Source organism: Rhinopithecus bieti, unplaced genomic scaffold (genome assembly GCF_001698545.2).
Source record: "Rhinopithecus bieti isolate Rb0 unplaced genomic scaffold, ASM169854v2 scaffold_81031, whole genome shotgun sequence".
NCBI classification, from domain to species: domain Eukaryota; kingdom Metazoa; phylum Chordata; class Mammalia; order Primates; family Cercopithecidae; genus Rhinopithecus; species Rhinopithecus bieti.
In genome coordinates this window covers 941,613-961,388 of record NW_016830217.1, presented here as the reverse complement: position 1 = coordinate 961,388, position 19,776 = coordinate 941,613, and the positions used below count along the sequence as shown (strand labels likewise).

The 19,776-nt window shown below is 43.7% G+C and overlaps 1 protein-coding gene across 4 annotated transcripts in view; it reads left to right on the top strand.

Moving 5' to 3' along the window:
• The window catches only part of DNAJC16 (DnaJ heat shock protein family (Hsp40) member C16), a 47,845-nt gene extending 28,483 nt beyond the window's left edge, over positions 1-19,362 (top strand). For 3 of the 4 annotated variants that reach the window (XM_017865283.1, XM_017865285.1, XM_017865284.1), the window contains exons 8-15: positions 7,206-7,336; positions 9,807-9,990; positions 12,283-12,465; positions 12,637-12,713; positions 14,281-14,361; positions 14,444-14,542; positions 15,453-15,623; positions 16,130-19,362. In XM_017865283.1, coding sequence (XP_017720772.1) covers positions 7,206-7,336; positions 9,807-9,990; positions 12,283-12,465; positions 12,637-12,713; positions 14,281-14,361; positions 14,444-14,542; positions 15,453-15,623; positions 16,130-16,529 — 1,326 coding nt within the window. In that variant the 3' untranslated portion in view covers positions 16,530-19,362. Of the gene's footprint in view, positions 1-7,205; positions 7,337-9,806; positions 9,991-12,282; positions 12,466-12,636; positions 12,714-14,280; positions 14,362-14,443; positions 15,028-15,452; positions 15,624-16,129 lie in introns of those variants that run through there. The other variant, XM_017865286.1, reaches the window with a different exon arrangement.
• Positions 19,363-19,776: the final 414 nt, after the last annotated feature.

The window sequence follows — 19,776 nt, the reverse complement described above, 5'->3', positions numbered from 1 at the left end:
AAGGAACGTAGATTTCTTCTTTTTTTTTTTTTTTAATTTTTTTCTTTTGTTTTAATTTTTTTTTTAATTCTTGGCAACAGGAAGTCATCTTCTCATTTGTATATGAGCCTTTTGGATGCCCTCATTATGATATGCCTACCTGTTATGTCTTTTTTTTTTTTTTGGAGACAGAGTCTTACTCTGGCTCTAAGGCTGGAGTGCAGTGGTGAGATCTCAACTCACTGCAACCTCCACCTCTTGGGTTTGTGATTCTCGTGCCTCAGCCTCCAGAGTAGCTGGGACTACAGGCGCAAGCCACCATACCTGGTGAATTTTTTGTGTGTTTTTAATAGAGACAGGGTTTCACCATGTTGGCCAGGCTGGTCTCAAGCGCCTGACCTCAGATGATCTGCCCGCCTCAGCCTCCCAAAGTGCTGGGATTACTTTGTACCAGGCCTGTCTGTTAAGTCTTTTACCCGTTTTTTAATTAGATTATCTGCCTTTCTGTAATTGATTTGTAGGGGTTATTTATATGTTCATCTCTTTTTTTCCTGTTTTTTCTCATAGTCTTTTATCTGTGTGGCAAATATCTTCACTCATTCTGTCTTGTCTTTTGTTTTGTTTTGTTTTTTTGAGATGGAGTTTCACTCTTGTTGCCCAGGCTAGAGTGCAGTGGCACAATCTCAGCTCACTGCAACCTCTGCTTCCTGGGTTCAAGCGATTCTCCTGCCTTAGTCTCCTGAAAAGCTGGAATACAGTCACACTCCACCACGCCCGGCTAATTTTTTAATTTTTGGTAGCTATGGAGTTTCACCATGTTGGCCAGGCTAGTCTCGAACTCCTGACCTCAGATGATCCACCCGCCTCAGCCTCCCAAAGTGCTGGGATTACAGACGTGCATCACTGCACCTGGCCAACTTTTTCTTATTTTCATGATACCCACATTTTAAAATTATTTATTGACATATAATACACATGCAGAAAGATGCATGAGTCAGAGGTGTGAAGCTCAGTGAATTCTCACACAATGAACACATCCATGTGAGCCTCACTTGATCAAGCAACAAAATACTGTCATCAGCCCAGAAGGCCCCTCCCTCCCACTACCTACTTACCTACTTCCCAAAGGTCAGCACTATCCTGGTTTCTAACAGCATAGATTCATCTTTGCATTTTTGAATTTTATCCAAATGGAATAATACAGTGTATATATCTTGTATCTGGTTTCTCTCAGCGCACGTTTTTGAGATTCATACATGTCATTATTTGGACTTTAATATTCATTCTTGGTGTTGCAAATTGGATGGCCAGGCACAGTGGCTCACAGCTATAATACCAGCACTCTGGGTGGTAGAGGCCAGCAGATCATTTGAGCCCAGGAGGTCGAGACCAGCCTGGGCAACATGGCAAAACCTTGTCTCTACAAAAAAATACAAAATTAGCTGGGCGTGGTGGTACACACCTGAAGTCCCAGCTACTTGGGGGGCTGAGACAGGAGAATTGCTTCAGCCCGGGAGGTCAAGGCTGCAGTGAGCCGTGTTCATGCCACTGCACTACAACCTAAGCAACAGAGCAAGATCCTGTCTCAAAAAAAAAAGAAAGAAAGAAAGAAAGAAAATTGCATGTAGGAATAAACTACAGTGTGTTTATCCATTCTGTTGTTGACAGAGTTTTTCCAGTTTTTTGTTATTTGAATAATGATGCCATGAATATAGTCTTATATTTGATGTCTTTTTGATGAACGTAAGTTCTTTTAATATATTCACTCATATCAATATTTTCCTTTGTGATTGGTTCTTCCTTGTTTCTATTTAAGACATACTTCCCCTACATCAAAATCATGAAGGTATTCTTCTGATAGAGGTTTTAAAAGCTGTATAGCTTTGCGTTTTATATTTAAGTATTTAAAATCATTTGGAAATAATCTTGATATCTGATAGAACAAATCTCACTTTGTTTTTTCGATTTGGGGAAAGGTTTTTTTCCTTCAAAAGCATAATAGCTATTGGTCTTTTGTACTTTTGTATACATTTTAAATTCTGTCAACTTCCATCAAAACAAACCCAAAAAACCTACTGGTGTCTTATTGGGTTTATACTGATTCTTAAGTGGTTTTGGGGAGATTAGAGATAGTATAAAAGGCAAAGCTATGCAGCTTTTAGAGGCTCTGAGAAGAATACCTTCATGATCTTGATATAGGGGAAGTGTGTCTTAAAGTGATTCTGTCCTTAGAAAATTAACCTTTCAACCTTTGAATGTGATATATCTGTTTCATTTGTTTAGGTCTTCTGTAATATGTCTTCATAAATTCTATAATTTTCTCTGGAAAGAACGTTTTTGTCAGTTTATTTCTAGGTACCTCCTATTTTTTATCCTATTAAAAAGCTTTTTTTTCTTATAGTTTATGCTGCAGAAAAAAAAATTTTTTTAAAAGAATGGAGGCCAGGCACGGTGGCTCACCCCTATAATCCTAGCACTTTTGGAGACTGAGGCAGGCGGATTGCCTGAGCCCAGGAGTTCAAGACCAGCCTGGGCAACATGGTGAAACCCTGTCTCTACTAAAATACAAAAAAAAAATTAGCGGGGTGTGGCAGCATGCGCCTGTAGTCCCAGCTACTCCGGAGGCTGAAGCAGGAGAGTTGCTTGAACCCGAGAGGCGGAGGTTGCAGTGAGCCAAGATCGTGCCACTGCACTCCAGCCTGGCTACAGAGCAAGACTCCGTCTCAAAAAGAAAAGAAAAAAGAGGCTGGGTGCAATGGCTCACGCCTATAATCCCAGCACTTTGGGAGGCCGAGGCAGGTGGATCACGAGGTCAGGAGTTCGAGACCAGCCTGGCCAACATGAAAAAATCCTGTCTCTATTAAAAATACAAAAATTAGCTGGGTGTGGTGGTAGATACCTGTAATCCCAGATCCTCGGAAGGCTGAGGCAGATAATTTTCTTAAACCCGGGAGGCAGAGGTTGCAGTGAGCCGAGATCACGCCACTGCACTCCAGCCTGGGTGACAGAGTAAGACTCCTCTCAAAAAAAAAAAAAGAGATAAGCTCACGCCTGTAATCCCAGCACTTTGGGAGGCCGAGTCGGGTGGATCAGGAGTTCAAGGTCAGGAGTTTGAGACCAGCCTTACCACCATGGAGAAACCCAGTCTCTACTAAAACTGCAAAATTAGCTGGGCGTGATGGTGCATGCCTGTAATCCCAGCTACTTGGGAGGCTGAGGCAGGAGAATCACTTGAACCTAGGAGGTAGAGGTTGCGATGAACCGCAATCGTACCATTGCACTTCAGCCTGGGCAACAAGAGTGAAACTCCATCTCAAAAAAAAAAAAAAAGAATGTAAAGGGAGCCAGGTGCAGGGCTCAAGTGGCTCACCTTATCACTTTTAGAGGCTAAGGTGGGAGCACCACTTGAGCTCAGCAGTTCCAGACCAGCCTGGGCAACATAGTGAGACTTTGTCTTTTTTTATTTATTTAGAAAAAAAAAGGATAAAGAATGAAGATAGTATCTTTTTATTGTTTTTTCTGTTTGCTGGTATAAGTAATATAGTTGTTGTTGTTTTTCAGATGGAGTCTTGCTCTGCCGCCCAGGCTGGAGTGCAATGGCCCGATCTCGGCTCACTGCAACCTCCGCCTCCCAGGTTCAAGCAATTCTCCTGCCTCAGCCTTCTGAGTAGCTGGGATTACAGGCATGTACCACCATGCCCTTCTAACTTTTGTATTTTTTAGTAGAGGAAGGGTTTTGCCATGTTGGTCTCGAGCACCTGACCTCAGGTGATCTGCCCGCCTCGGCCTCCCACAGTGCTGGGATTACAGGCGTGAGCCACTGTGCCCAGCCTTGATTTTTAAATATAAACTTTGTATCATCCAGCAACCTTGCTAAACTCTTCTATTAACTTAAATAATGTATCTGTACCATCTTTTAGATTGGCTAACTATACAATCATATCATCTGAGATTATGACAATTTTACTTCTTTTTTTCCCCAGCCCTCATTTTATTTCTTTTTCTGACATTACTCCTGACATCTGACATGATGTGGAATAGAAGTGTAGTAATCGAGGCCGGGCGCGGTGGCTCAAGCCTGTAATCCCAGCACTTTGGGAGGCCGAGACGGGCGGATCACGAGGTCAGGAGATCGAGACCATCCTGGCTAACACGGTGAAACCCCGTCTCTACTAAAAAATACAAAAAACTAGCCGGGCGACTAGGCGGGCGCCTGTAGTCCCAGCTACTGGGGAGGCTGAGACAGGAGAATGGCGTGAACCCGGGAGGCGGAGCTTGCAGTGAGCTGAGAGCCGGCCACTGCACTCCAGCCTGGGCGACAGAGAGAGACTCCGTCTCAAAAAAAATAAAATAAAATAAAATAAAAAAAGAAGTGTAGTAATCGGGGGCTGTCCTTGTTCCTGATTTCAAAGAGAGGGAAGGCTTTCAGCATTTCCCCAATAAGTGTGTTTGCAGAAGGCTTTTCAAATGTGGAGACCTTTTATCAGGTTGAAGAAGGTCCTTCTACTCCTTGTTGACTAAAAGTTCTAAGCACAATTGCTATGATTTTATGAAATACTTTTCTACATCCATTAGATTATTCTGATTTTTCTTCTTTAATCTTCTATATTGTGCTAACCATATTAATTCTCTAATGTTAAACCTAACTTGCATTCATGAAATCCAACACGATTATGATTTCTGTTATGCTTTCAATATATTGCTGGATTCCATTTGCCAACATTTTGCTTAGGACTTTGATATTCATATTCAGAAGTGAGATTGACTTCTAACTTCTCTTTATCGTGATGTGGGACTTTTTCTCTTCTCAGGAAGACTTTATGTAAGATTGTCTTCCTTGAAAGTTTGATTGAAAGCATCTGTAATGCCATCTGGGCCTTAAGCTTTAGGTTTTGGGGTTTCGCTTTAAGGAAAGATTTTTGACTACTGATTAGGTTTTCTGTTTTAACTTCTGCATTGTAGGTAGTGATTCCTTCTTGTCATCTTTGAGAATGATCATTTTGTGCCTTCTCTTTTGTTTTCATGATTGGTTTTACCAGAGGCTTGTCAATTGTATTAGCTTTTTCAAATAACCAGTTTTGTCTTTGTTAATTCTTCTTATATTAATATATTCATTTCTTGTTTCATTTATTTCTATTTTAGCTGTATTCCTTTCTACTTTTATATTTTGCTGTTTTGACTTCTTGACAGAGATGTTTATTTCATTAACTTCTTTTCTATTATGTTAATTGTAAAATTCCCCTTCAAGTACTACTTTTTCTGTATCTCAGAGTTCTTGTAAATAGTATTTTTCATCAGTCATTAAAGTTCAAAATATTTTCTAATATGTGATAGGCGTTCTTGTTTTGGGTTTTTTTCTTTTTTTTTTTTTTTTTTTTTTTTTTTTTTTTTTTTTTTTTTTTTTTTGGTCAGTCTTGCTCTGTCACCCAGGCTGGAGTGTAGTGATGTCATCGTGGCTCACTGAAGCCTTGGCCTGCTACGCTCAAGTGATCCCCACCCTTCAACCTCCCAAGTAGCTGGGACTACAGGCACATGCCACCTCGCCCAGCTAACTTTTTTTTTTCCTTTTTTTTTTTTCTTTTTTGAGACAGGGTTTCACTCCCGTTGCCCAGGCTGGTATGCTCTCCCGGGCTCAAGTAGTCCTCCTGCCCTAGCCTCCCGGGTAGCTGGGACTAAGGCCACGCCTGGCTAATTTTTGTATTTTTAGTAGAGACAGGGTTTCACCATGTTGGCCAGGCTGGTCTTGAACTCCTGACCTCAAGTGATCCACCCGCCTTGGCCTCCCAAAGTGCTGGGATTACAGGCATGAGCCACCACGCCCAGCCTTTTGTTTTGTTTGTTTGTTTGTTTGTTTCTTGAGACAGGGTCTCAGCCTGTCACACAGGCTAGAGTGTAGTAGTGTGATCCTAGCTCACTGCAGTCTCTTAAGTCTTGGGCTCAAGCAATCCTCCCACCTCCACCTCCCAGGTAGCTAGGATTGCAGGCATGCACCACCATGCCTGGCTAATTTTTTTTATTTTTAGTAGAGGCAAGATCTCGTTATGTTGCCCAGGATGGTCTCGATCTCCTAAGCTCAAGCAGTAGTCCTGCTTCGGCCTCCCAAAGTGCTGGGATTATTGGAGTGAGCCACTGTGCCTGGCCTTCTGTTTGTTTGTTTTTAATTTTTTGTAGAGATGGGGTCTCTCCATGTTGCACAGGCTGGTCTCTAACTCTTGGGTTCAAGGGATCCTCCTGCTTTGGCCTCCCAAAGCACTTAGGTTAGAGGAATGAGCTTCCACACCTGGCCGTGTTTCTTAATTTCCAAACATAAAGGGAAATGTTTACATTTCTGGTTTGCATTTTATATGGAATTCTAGGTTAATTACCTTGTGGTCAGAATACCTGCTGTCAGTGATTTCAGTCCTTTGAAATGTGTGAAAGTTAGCAATAAAATGGTCATACAGTTTTGTAATCTGCCTTTTATACTTTGCAACATTGTTGCTTTGGGATTTATTTTTAATTGCTCAGTTGGCTACAAATCCTGAATGGAAATAATTTTGCCTAAAATTCTAAATGACTTTTGTTTTAGGGTTTTTTTGGTTGTTGTTTTGGGGGTTTTGTGTGTGTGTGTGTGTGTGTGTGTGTCTGTGTGTCTGTGTGTGTGTTTTGGTTTTTTGTTGAGATGGAGTCTCGCTCTGTCGCCCAGGCCGGAGTACAGTGGCGTGATCTCGGCTCACTGCAACCTCCGCCTCCCGGGTTCAAGCGATTCTCTTGCCTCAGCCTCCCAAGTAGCTGGGACTACAGACACATGCCACCATGCCTGGCTAATTTCTGTATTTTTAGTAGAGACAAGGTTTCACTCTGTTGGCCAAGCTGTTCTCAAACTCCTGACCTCATGATCTACCCACCTTAGCCTCCCAAAGTTCTAGGATTACAGACGTGAGCCACCACGTCCTGCCATGACTGACTTTTTCAATTTGTCAGCATAAAATAGTGAATAAAAATTCTCCAGTGGAAAGTGTACTTGATTTTCCCTTTGACCTGAACTAGCTGCATCATTGCTTTCAGCCCTGCATTGCTGAAATAGATCATCACATGTTTATTCACTCAAACAGGTCTGTCTTGTTTGGTTATATTACTTTAGCCAAGGTCAGCCACGTTTGTATTAAGCTGGTAAGTAAAGCAAGCCCATCTATTTGCATTGAGAACACTGCATAAAATCTAGCTGATTCTTGGTATTTCTCTAGGCCCGAGGTATGAAGAAGCAAATCATTGACGACTTCATCGCCCAAAACAAATATCTATTGGCAGCCAGGCTCACCAGCCAGAAGTTGTTCCATGAACTCTGCCCTGTGAAACGGTCTCACCGACAGAGGAAGTAAGGACTTAAGGCTTTGCCTTTGCTTGTCATTACAATAGAAGGATCATGATTCATTTTACTATAGGGTGGCGAGACATCTGTCCTGTAACAATGAGAACTTATTCTTCATTTAACAAATACTGGGCCGGGTGTGATGGCTTACGCCTGTAATCCCAGCACTTTGGGAGGCCGAGGAGGGTGGATCACCTGAGGTCAGGAGTTTGGGACCAGCCTGACCAACATGGAGAAACCCTGTCTCTACTAAAAATACAAAATTAGCCGGGCGTGGTGGCACATGCCTGTAATCCCAGCTACTAGGGAGGCTGAGGCAGGAGAATCACTTGAACCTGGGAAGCAGAGGTTGCAGTGAGCCGAGGTCATGCCATTGCACTCCAGCCTGGGCAACAAGAGCGAAACTTTGTCTCAAAAAAAAGAAAAAACACTGATTAATGACTGTGATGGTAATCATACTAGTATGATGTGTTAGTCCAGGGCACCTTAGCACCAAATTGTCGGATGTGCCAGCCTGTCCTAGTGGTCAGAGAAGATTTCCCTAAGATATAACATTTCAGCTGAGACCTGAAGGATGAGCACAGTTTAGCCAGGCGTCTGGGAGAGACTGGGTCACTTTACAGAAGCACAGAATATGGAAGAGTGACTAGCCCTACTAAAGCATTCCACATAGGGTGAGTCTTTGGAGGTCTTGGGAAGGAGCAAGGGTAACGATTAAACAGTAGGAAAGTATAGAGTATTGAGGAAATGGATTAGTGGGAATCAGGAAGGCAAAGTTACATATATTCAATAAAGTATGAAGAGTTACTACAGAAAGTATCTAAAAACTCTAGAAATTCAGGGAATATATTCATTATACCTTCTCGGGTGAATGAATCAGTGGCTTTAAATTTAGGGCTGTTTCATCTGTAAAAGGTATCTGGATATTGAAGGAAAACATATCAATCACGTTACTTGAAAATATAAAACATAAATAATTTCCCTGTGTTGGGCTTTTCAGATTCCTCTGTAGTCTTAAGAGCGAAGAAAAAATGACTTAAATATAAAAAAAGAATATCCTGGACTGTAAGGATTGTTGTTCACATAGCCTTCAAAAAATATCCCAAATCCACACGCTTCTCACTTTTTTTAACCACTGCTACCCTGGAACAAACCACCATCGTCTCCCAGCGAGACCCCTCTGGCAGCCTTCTAACTAGTCTCTTTGCTCCATTTGCCAGGCAGGTGTCCACACATCAACCAAGGATGTTTGAAAATGCAAATCAGATCCAGTCACTCTCCATCCTGGGGTCTTTGCACTTGTAGTTCTCTGTACCTGGGATGCTCTGACCCTATTTCCTCTCATAACAATGTCACCTTTTCAGTTGGCATTTCCCTGACCAACCTGTCTGATGGAAAGTGACTTCCACCCACTCTGGCCTCTCTCTGTCCCCTTTTCTTCATTTTTTTTTTTTTTTTTTAATATATGGTACTTGTTGATACCTGTCATGATATATCTGTTTTTATTTGTTCTCTATCTTCCCCACTGGAATATAAGCTCCATGAGGGCAAGAATATTGTCTATATTACCTGACATGTATTAAGTGCTCAGTAAATATTTTTGGGAGAATGAATAGCTAAACTTTGCATTGGAACCTTGCAAAGGAAGCCCTTCAGAATGAGGCTCAGTGGCTTCTGGCCTGAGATAGATTTGACCAGCCCTCCCTATAGTGGAAGAGCTAGGACAGATAGTTTCTAAAAGGCTCTGCTGGCCAGGAACAGTGGCTCACGCTTATAATCCCAGCACTTTGGGGGCCCGAGGCAGGCGGATCACTTGAGGTCAGGAGTTCGAGACCAGCCTGGCCAACGTGGTAAAACCCGTCTCTACTAAAAATACAAAAACTAGTTGGGTGAGGTGGTGCACGCCTATAATCCCAGCAACTTGGGAGGCTGAGGCAGGAGAATGGTTTGAACTCAGGAGGCAGAGTTACAGTGAGCCGAGATCACACCACTGCACTCTCCAGCCTGGGCGACAGAGCAAGACTCCATCTCAAAAAATAAAATAAAAGGCCCTGCTGCATCAGAATTTCAGAGACCAACTCCTTAAAAGAAATTCCTGCCAGGCATGATGTCTCATGCTTATAATTCCAACACTTTAGGAGCCTGAGGTAGGAGGATTGCTTGAGGCCAAGAGTTCAAGACCAGCCTGGGCAATATAAACAAAACTATATATAATTTCATAGATTATAGATAAAATTTTAAAATTCGTAAATGTAGTAAAGAAGTTTGGTTGGGGAAAAACATCACAGATTGGGAAAAGAAACCCTTTGTTAATGACTTGGAAATCTTCCCTTAGTAGAAATGTCAGCTTTGATTGGGCACAGTGTATTCACTTCCGTAAGATGAGCTTCTCGTCGTCTTCACCTTCACTTGCCTTTGTAGGTCCTGGCCCTGCCATCAGGGATGGGTTATAAAGCTTTGTCTTTTTGTTGTGCAGGTACTGTGTGGTTTTACTGACTGCTGAGACTGCCAAGTTGAGCAAACCCTTTGAGGCTTTCCTGTCCTTTGCCCTGGCAAACACACAAGACACAGTGAGATTTGTGCATGTCTACAGCAATCGGCAGCAGGAGTTTGCCGACACCTTACTACCAGCCAGTGAGGCGTTTCAAGGGAAATCAGTGGTGAGCCGCAGAGTCTGTCCTCATCCCAGGCTCTTCACAAGCATGTGGCGCCTGATTCTGTTTCCTTCTTCCTTGACAGTGTTGAATACAGATTCTAGGAAATTGAAACGGAAGCCTGTTTTCAAAGCCTACTCTTTTTTTTTTCTTTTCTTTTTTTCGAGATGGAGTCTTGCTCTGTCTTCCAGGCTGGAGTGCAGTGGCGCGATCTCAGCTCACTGCAAGCTCCGGTTCCCGGGTTCACACCAGTCTCTTGCCTCAGCCTACCAAGTAGCTGGGACTACAGGTGCCCGCCACCACGCCCGGCTAATTTTTTGTATTTTTTTAGTAGAGATGGGGTTTCACCATGTTAGCCAGGATGGTCTCGATCTCCTGACCTCGTGATCCGCCCGCCTCGGCCTCCCAAAGTGCTGGGATTACAGGCTTGAGCCACCGCGCCCGGCCAAGCCTACTCTTAAAACAGTTTTTGACCTGGTCCTTTTACACTCTGAATGTCAGCCTCAGGCCCCCACAGAAAGCATCTTTTCTATCAGTAAATGTTAAAGGTCATCAGTCCTTTTCACCAGTTTTTCACTAAGGCAAGTCTGGTCTTGCAGCATAGATCCTAGATTTTACAAATCCTCAGGCCACTGGTAATGTCCTCTGGAAATTTCTGCCTCCCTCTGCCTCTTTAACTTCATCCTGGTTGATCTCTCCTGCCTTTCTCCTCCATTGTCATCACTCCCTACAGAAAACAAGAAATTTTCCTCTGACTTTTTCATCTTTTTGGCAATCATGGAAAATCTCTCTAAAAAACAAAGGTTTCCATTAATATTAAGTTAAAGATTATAGAGCAAAGTCTATTGAAAAAAAAAAAGAGCTTTAACTTTTAACAAAAGCTTAGGAACGTCACCATAAAAGTTATTTCTTGGACCAAGCACAGTGGCTCACACCTATAATCCCAGCACTTTGGGAGGCTGAGGTGGGTGGATCACTTGAGGCTAGGAGTTCGAGACCAGCCTAATCAACATAGTGAAACCCCAACTCTACTAAAAATATAAAAATTAGCTAGTCTGGTGCACACCTGTCTGCAGCCCCAGCTACTCAAGAGACTGAGGCATGAGAATCACTTGAATCTCGGAGGCGGAGGTTGCAGTGAGCCAAGATCACACCACTGCACTCCAGCCTGGGTGACAGAGTGAGACTGTCTCACAAAAAAAAAAAAAAAAAAGTTATTTCTTTTGTAAGAAAGATTTAGGTCTCTTGCAAATATTTTATACTTACCAATATTTGTGTTTCATCTTATTGCTGACATCATTGGGTCCTTTTTTCCCATCCTCACTAGAAAAACAACTAGGCTGGCCATACTGGCTCATGCCTATAATGCTGGCACTTTGGGAGGCTGAGGTGGGTGGATCACAAGGTCAGGAGTTGAAGACCAGCCTGGCCAGCATGGTAAAACCCCATCTCAACTAAAACTACAAAAAATTAGCTGGGCATGGTGGTGCACACCTGTAATCCCAGTTACTCGGGAGGCTGAGGCAGGAGAATTGCTTTATCCCAGGAGGCAGAGGTTGCAGTGAACTGAGATCATGCCACTGCACTCCAGCCTGGGCAACAGAGCAAGACTCAAAAAAAAAAAAGTTGATCAGGTGCAGTGGCTCACGCCTATAATCCCAGCACTTTGGGAGGCCAAGGTGGGTGGATCACCTGAGGTCAGGAGTTCAACACCAGCCTGGCCAACATGGTGAAACCCCATCTCTACTAAAAATACAAAAATTAGCTGGGCGTGGTGGTGCACACCTGTAATTCCAGCTACTAGGGAGGCTGGAGCAGGAGACTCTCTTGAACCCGGGAGGTGGAGGTTGCAGTGAGCCAAGATCGCGCAATTGCACTCCAGCCTGGGAGACAAGAGCGAAACTCCATCTCAAAAAACAAACAACTGGGCCAGGCGTAGTGGCTCACAGCTGTAATCGCAGCACTTTGGGAGGCCGAGGTGGGTGGATCACAAGGTCAGGAGATAGAGACCGCCCTAACATGGTGAAACCCTGTCTCTACTTAAAAAAATAATAACAATACAAAAAATTAGCCAGGCATGGTGGCGGGCACCTGTAGTCCCAGCTACTCGGGAACGCTGAGCCAAGAGAATGGCATGAACCCAGGAGGCGGAGCTTGCAGTGAGCCAAGATCGTGCCACTGCACTCCAGCCTGGGCGACAGAGCAAGACTCTGTCTCAAAAAAAAAAAAAAAAGCAAACAACTGTAACTTAACCATGCTTTTGAAATTTCTGATGTTTTTTCTCTCCTCTTCTTCCAGGTGTCTATTTTAGAAAGGCGCAACACGGCAGGAAGGGTGGTGTATAAAACCCTGGAAGACCCTTGGACTGGGAGTGAGAGTGACAAATTTATCCTCTTGGGCTATCTCGACCAGCTGCGTAAAGATCCAGCTCTTCTGTCCTCTGAAGCAGTGCTTCCCGACCTGACCGATGAACTTGCTCCTGTGAGCATTGAGGCCGGGAAGGGTGGGACGCCAGGAGGGCCTGTGAGTACACAGTGCTGGTGGCGGATTTCTGCTCAGAGCAGAGGTCTAGCAGCAGCACTGTGTTGCAGGGTAGAGGGACTCTCCCTTCTGGGTTCAGTCCTGACCATCATCCATTTTCTCTCTACATAGCTTTTTCTCCTTCGATGGTTCTACTCTGCTTCTGACTACATCTCAGACTGCTGGGATAGCATTTTTCACAACAACTGGTAGGGATATTGCCGGCTTGAATTTCTTTTTCTCTGTTAATACTGATACCACTGTTTTTCTTTTGAAGAGTTCATCATTATTAAATTTCAATGTACACTTGATGAGGCAAGTGGAAGAACGTTTACACATTTTCTATTCCCCTTTTTCTTTTTTTCAGTAACTTCTCTTTTTTTATTTTTTACTTATTTATTTATTTATTTTTTGGAGACGAAGTCTCGCTCTTGTACCCCAGGCTCAATCTGGGGCTCAGTGCAACCTTCGCCTCTCGGGTTCAAGCAATTCTCCTGCCTCAGCCTCCCGAGTGCTGCGATTACAGGCACACGCCACCATACTCGGCTAATTTTTGTATATTTAGTAGAGATGGGGTTTCACCATGCTGGTCAGGCTGGTGTCGAACTCCTGATCTCCCTGATCTCCCTGATCTCGGGTGATCCGCCTACCTTGGCCTCCCAAAGTGCTGGGATTACAGGCGTGAACCACCGCGCCCGGCCATTCTTTTTTTTTTTTTTTTTGAGACAGAGTCTCGCTCTGTCACTCAGGCTGGAGTGCAGTGGCATGATCTCAGCTCACTGCAACCTCTGCCTCCCGGGTTCAAGTGATTCTCCTGTCTCAGCCTCCCAAGAAGCTGGAATTACAGGCACCTGCCACCATGCCCAGTTAATTTTTATATGTTTAGTAGAGACAGGGTTTCACCATGTTGGTAAGGCTGGTCTCGAACTCCTAACCTCAGGTGATCCACTATCCTCAGCCTCCCAAAGTGCTGGAATTACAGGCGTGAGCCACCGCACCTGGCCACTTCCCTTTTTTTTATATTGGCTGACTGACCCTTTCCCACTGTCTGGGAAAGGATCACCCATGGCTGCCATTCTGGGCGGCAGAGCCTGGGACTGTCTCTTCATTAGGGAACCTCTGGTGCCCAGCACAGGACCCAACACACATGGAGGCCAGTGTATAGATGTAAAAGGAATGAGTGAATTAACCTGAAGAGGGATACCCACTCCCACCTACTGATGAGACCATGAACCCCAGAAGGACAGAACCACATCTCATTCATGTTTGTGATTCGTAGCGCCCAACACAGCACCTGACAAATGACAGCCTTTGATGGGTGTTGGTAGGTGCATAAAATTTCAGAACACCAGTCCTAGGTGAAATCTTGAAAGATCAATTTTATCTCCCTACTCTACCCCTCTGGGCTATATCTGAATTTTTCTGGCCAGAAAAAAATCAGTAAAGTTAAGGAAATAATTCCACAATATCAGAAAATGCTTCCACATTTACACCTTAAATCCTTTCTTATCCCTTTTATTGTTTCCTTATGCAGAACTTATTGAGCATAGCCTATTATACTGAGATACAAAATCAAACTTTTAGAATAAACTGAATTAGAACACTGAGCAATCTCTGCCTTCCCCTCCACCCACCAAGAAAAGCTCTGTTTGCCTGAAATTAGTAAGTGTTTATTGGTGTGAAGTTTTTGGTTTGGGATTTTTATTTTATTTTATTTTATTTAGCTAGAGAGAAGAAACTTTAACTTGAGCTAATAGTTTGTTAATTTGGTTTTAGGCGGGAAATGATGCCCCTGCTGTCCCTGATCTTCTCTGCCCTCTTCATCCTCTTCGGCACTGTCATCGTTCAGGCTTTCAGGTAGATGTCCTGTGACTTCTCGGTGCACCACCATGGTTGCTGTTTACACTTTTTTTGTAAAACTCCTTTTTTCTTTCTTTAGTGACTCGAATGATGAGCGAGAGTCAAACCCTCCAGATAAAGAGGAAGCCCAAGAGAAGACTGGGAAGACTGAGCCAAGCTTCACCAAAGAAAACAGCAGGTTTCTCTAACAAAACACCAGACTCACCTCCCCAGCACCTGCCCCCCGGATACTGTCATCTGATAACACAGCATTGGAACATAGAGTGTAGAGAAGAACTCCCATGCACCTCCTCCCATGTAAACTGTGGATACAGGGAAAAGTCACTGTGACTAAGACCCTCTAGGTATTTAGATACCTTAGATTTCATAATGAAGGCAGAAGGAGAGAAGCCTGTCAGGCAAGTGGTAGGTGAGCCAGAAGACGGACGTGGTTTATCCCTAAAGTGTCAATGAATGTGACCAGTCTTGTGCACATACACACCCAGCAGCGAGAGGCAAGGGTCTCTGAGACAAAGAACACAGACTGAACAACAGTTGTCTTCTTCATTCTGTCCTAGAACAACTTCTGCACCTGAAAAGTAGCATCAAGCTGGGCACAGTGGCTCACGCCTGTAATCCCAACACTTTAGGAAGCTGAGGTGGAAAGATTGCTTGAGCCCAGGATTGGAGACTAGCTTAGGCAACATGTCAAGATCCTATCTCTACAAAAAATTTATAAAATTAGCTGGATGTGGTGGCAGGCGCCTGTGGTCCCAGCTACTTGGGAGGCTGAGGTGGGAGGATCACTTAAACCCAGGAGGTCGAGAATGCAGTGAGCCATGATCATGTTACTGCACTCAAGCCTGGACAACAGAGCAAGACCCTGTCTCAAAAAAAAAAAAAAAAGAAAAGCAACACAGAAAGGCTGTTTGTAGGTCAGGGATTACTAGGTCAGGCCATCCCCGTCCTACCAATGTGTTAGACTCAAGAATAGTGAATAACATACCTAGTCTGGTTACAACGTAGCATTTTCTTTCACTTGTTTTTTTTCAAAGTAATGGCTTTCCCCTATTCTGACAGCATCTTAACCCCTCAATATTTCTCCACAGCAAGATTCCTAAAAAAGGCTTTGTGGAGGTAACTGAACTCACAGATGTAACATACACCAGTAACTTGGTACGTCTGAGACCAGGCCACATGAATGTGGTCCTCATCCTGTCGAATTCTACCAAGAACAGCCTACTACAGAAATTTGCTTTGGAGGTCTACACATTTACTGGGTAAGCGTGTGTGTGTACGCATGTATGTATGTGTGTGTGAGAGAGAGAAGCAGGCACACTGAAATTGCACGCTTCCCTCTTTGGTCTTGTGGGGCTTTATCCATGCAACAGGATACTGGCTGTGACCTTTCCAATCCAGACATCTGAGCCATTGGGACAGAGACCTCTTTTCCCACTTCACTTCGTGTTCTGTTGGCTCTGAACAGAAAAGCTTGAACTCAGTGTTATTCCCTGAGCCCTTTCAGTTACTGTTCTCTAGCCCTTACGTATTTTCCAGAAGAGCAATGTAAGTTCCACTGAGCAATGGATGGGGGAATGGGTGACTGAAGTGTCGCAGCTGCTGGAAAGGCACTGGCCCCCGCAGCAAGCCTTCTTTTTCTCTGTGTTCAGGCCCCATGCAACACAAAGCGTTTGCCTATTATTTTAAGTTTCACCGGGGTATTTATTTTCTCAGCAATTAAATGTGTCAGGAAATGCCCTGAGTCCTCATTCTCTTCTTTGTACAGGAGCAGCTGCCTACACTTCTCCTTCCTGAGTCTAGATAAACACAGAGAATGGCTAGAATACTTATTAGAATTTGCTCAAGATGCAGCCCCGATCCCAAACCAATATGACAAGCATTTCATGGAACGTGACTACACTGGTTATGTCCTGGCTCTGAATGGCCATAAGAAATACTTCTGCCTCTTCAAACCCCAAAAAACAGTCGAAGAGGAGGAAGCCATGGGGTCATGCAGTGATCTTGACTCTTCCCTCCACCTGGGTGAATCTCGAGGGAAACCTTCCTGTGGCCTTGGATCCAGGCCCATCAAAGGAAAGTTGAGCAAGCTCTCCTTATGGATGGAACGCCTGCTGGAGGGCTCCTTACAGAGGTTTTATATCCCATCATGGCCTGAACTAGACTGAGAGGATTTTCAAAAGAGATTGGAACTCTTCAGACTTTTTAACATGCCCCTGTGAACAGGTATTTTCAGGATTCAAACTACCACAATGAACAGAGTATGGATTTTAGATTGCTCTTCTAGAACCATGGCTAGAAGAATCTTTCCTTTGTCCTGTTCTAACCTAGGAATGAAAAACACCACAAGTTTGAATCCCCTAGATCAAAATCTTTTCCTCTGGGTTTTATTTTTCCCCACTGAATGCCACACCATTGAAAATAGACTGCTCACCCCCTCTTCCTTTCTTGTCCCTGTCCCATGCTCACCCCACCCTCCTGTCCTGTGTCTTGGAGAAACACAGGGCTCCACCCTGCAGACGGCATCTGGCGGACCCTCATGAGCCTGTCATGCAGGCCGGGTGATTGGCCCCTTCCCCAGTCCCGGCCCTGCTGTGCTTCTGCCATGGCGCATGCTCCTAACCCTGAACAACCCACGGCAGCTTCTAGCCCCGCATCTGGAAAAAGGCCCCTTTCCAAGCAATCTCACATTTACTGGTTGTTCTGGGAATAAGTGGCTAAATGTATATTTCGGGGGTATCCCCCAACAACAGTTTGTTGGCCACAGTTTGAAAAGGAAAAGAATGAGCAGGAGTTCTGCATGTGAGTTCTCAAGAAAAGGAAAGGGAGGCTGAGCAGTGGCTGAAGCGATGCAGCCTTGAGACACGCTGTGAGCGTCCCATCCGCCGCCCCAGCGCTGCTGGTAGCCAGGGGAGGGGTCTGCACAGTGAGAAGTACTGTGATGACTTTGAGCCGTTGACATGTATGTTTTCAGATGCCTTTCTGCCTCTATCGATTTTAGGGTGTGGATATTAGGAGCCATAACTTGTAATCTTGTTCTCTGAATGTAGAGATAAGCTGCTATATAAAGCCAGTAGATGTTAAACTGAAGAGAAACTATTCTCACCTGCTGTGAGTCAGGCTCAAGGAACCTCTTCACTCCCCAATAGTGTCTTTTTAGTAAAATACCAAACATGTCTTTGTATCAAGGAACTTAAAATTTCTCAACAATTGTATTTTGAACACTGTTACCCCTAAAAGTGCTGTCTCTTCAGGTCATCTTTTGCAGCAAGTGAGCCAAGACTTGTTCTAGACTCCCATTTTGCAAAAAGCTTACTTTCCACTTCTGGCCTATATTTTGATGTCTCATCTTCATTGTTTTCACTCTTAACTTACAGCTGCTTCACTAGTATCGGGGTCAGACTGGCCATCAGCACCTGAGCGTACTGAGTTCCAGGTATAGTGGACCCCAGCCTGGCTCGTAACAGCCAGTTAGCTACCTTTTATTTTTCAGGGCAGAACCACCAATGGTTCTGAGTTTGAGTTTGGACAGTTTCAAAGAGTGGTCCGTTCAAATGTCAAAGCAAGGTGCCTTTGGTGGCTTTGTGAAGGGTGAAAATCAGTGATGGGACATTTACTAAGTTAGTATTTCTTTTTTTTTTTTTTTTTTGAGACGGAGTTTCGCTCTTGTTGCCCAGGCTGGAGTGCAATGGCACAATCTTGGTTCACCACAACCTCCGCCTCCCATGTTCAAGCAATTCTCCTGCCTCAGCCTCCCTACTAGCTGGGATTACAGACATGTGCCACCACGCCCGGCTAATTTTGTATTTGTAGTAGAGACGGGGTTTCTCCATGTTGGTCAGGCTGGTCTCGAACTCCTGACCTCAGGTGATCCGCCCTCCTCGGCCTCCCAAAGTGCTGGGATTACAGGCATGAGCCACCACGCCTGGCTAAGTTAGTATTTCTTTAATCATAATGCTTTAAACTAAGCCACTTGGATCCTGAATAATTTAAATCTTGAGCTACATTGGTAAGTAATAAATTATTTAAGGCCAGGAAATCCTGTAGTTTTCATGGAGTCTGTAGCTTTATTAAAAAATAAATCACTTCCAGGCTTCATTCTTCCATATGATCCTCTAAAAATGGATACTTCCTCTGAATGCTGTATCTCATGGCACCTGGTCCAACTAGAAGTGGTCAGGGAATTCATTTGGCTCCTTGATACATCAGTCCTCAAAATTACTTTCTGGCTCTTTTATGGCCAGATTGCTTATGTGAGTAGTCTTTTGGTTTGGTAGTAAGTTTTTATTTTTAATTTCTGTACTAATGAAATTCCTGACTTTAATTTCTAAAAACCAAAAACTCTCCAAGTTTATTTATTTATATTTTTTTAAATGGAGACAAGGTCTTGCTGTGTTGCCCAGGTGGGTCCCAAACTCCTGGCCTCAAGCAGTCCTTCCACCTTGGCCTCCTAAAGTGCTGGGATTATCAGTATGAGCCACCATGCCAGATTCGTTCATTTTTTTAAAATTTCTATCTCTTCAAGTCATCTTTTGATCTTTTAAAAAGCACCTTCAAACAGCTGCGCCTTCCATTTGCACTAGGAAAGGAAAGTAGTGATGGGGTTGGCAATGTTTCTGGCAGATGTTTCAGCCCAAAAACTCTTCTTCAGATGGGTTTAGAGCTGGTGCCCTATGAGAATATTAGGGAGCTTTTATTTTAAATTGAACTTTACCCTTGTCCATGCAAGGCATTCCTCCTGAATGCATCCATGAATTTGTTTACTTTTGTGTCAAACGTGTGAGCCATTGTCCTGCTCAGCCTGTGCCACCATTGCTCTGTCTGACGTCTGATATATGTAATCATACAAGAACTGATTTTAATTCTAACACAGTGGTCTCTGACTGTCAACATTGATGTTTTTAGAGATGGGTTCTTCTGGTTGATACAGACTATGCATCGTGTTTAGCAGATGGGGTGAAACTGGCCTAAAATAAGTCTTTGCAGAATACATGCCAATTTTTTTAAAAAAAATTTATTGCTCAGGTGTTAGTTGCGCAATTTTTATCTAACACTGAGGCTGTCAGCTCCAACTGAGCAACATTTCAGGGGGTGAGGTTGCCCTAACTTCCATTAGGGGCCATGGTCTCACTGCCATCACTCATTAGCCATGAGAATTTGGTTGTAGTTTTCAGGTAGGTTGGTTTCTTCCTCATTTGCAGCCTGTTGGTACTTGTTGCCTTTTATTTATTAACATCCCAATCAATTTGCAGCCGCCATCATTACATAAATATGTTTCTGTTACAAAAAGAAGTGTGATCTGACTGTTTTTTTAGTGATTTCCTTGGTTTGGGAATAGAGATTGGAAGCACATGCACATACTCAGACCTGTTTTGTTAACTAGAATTTTTTTATTTTATTTGATTTTATTTTTTT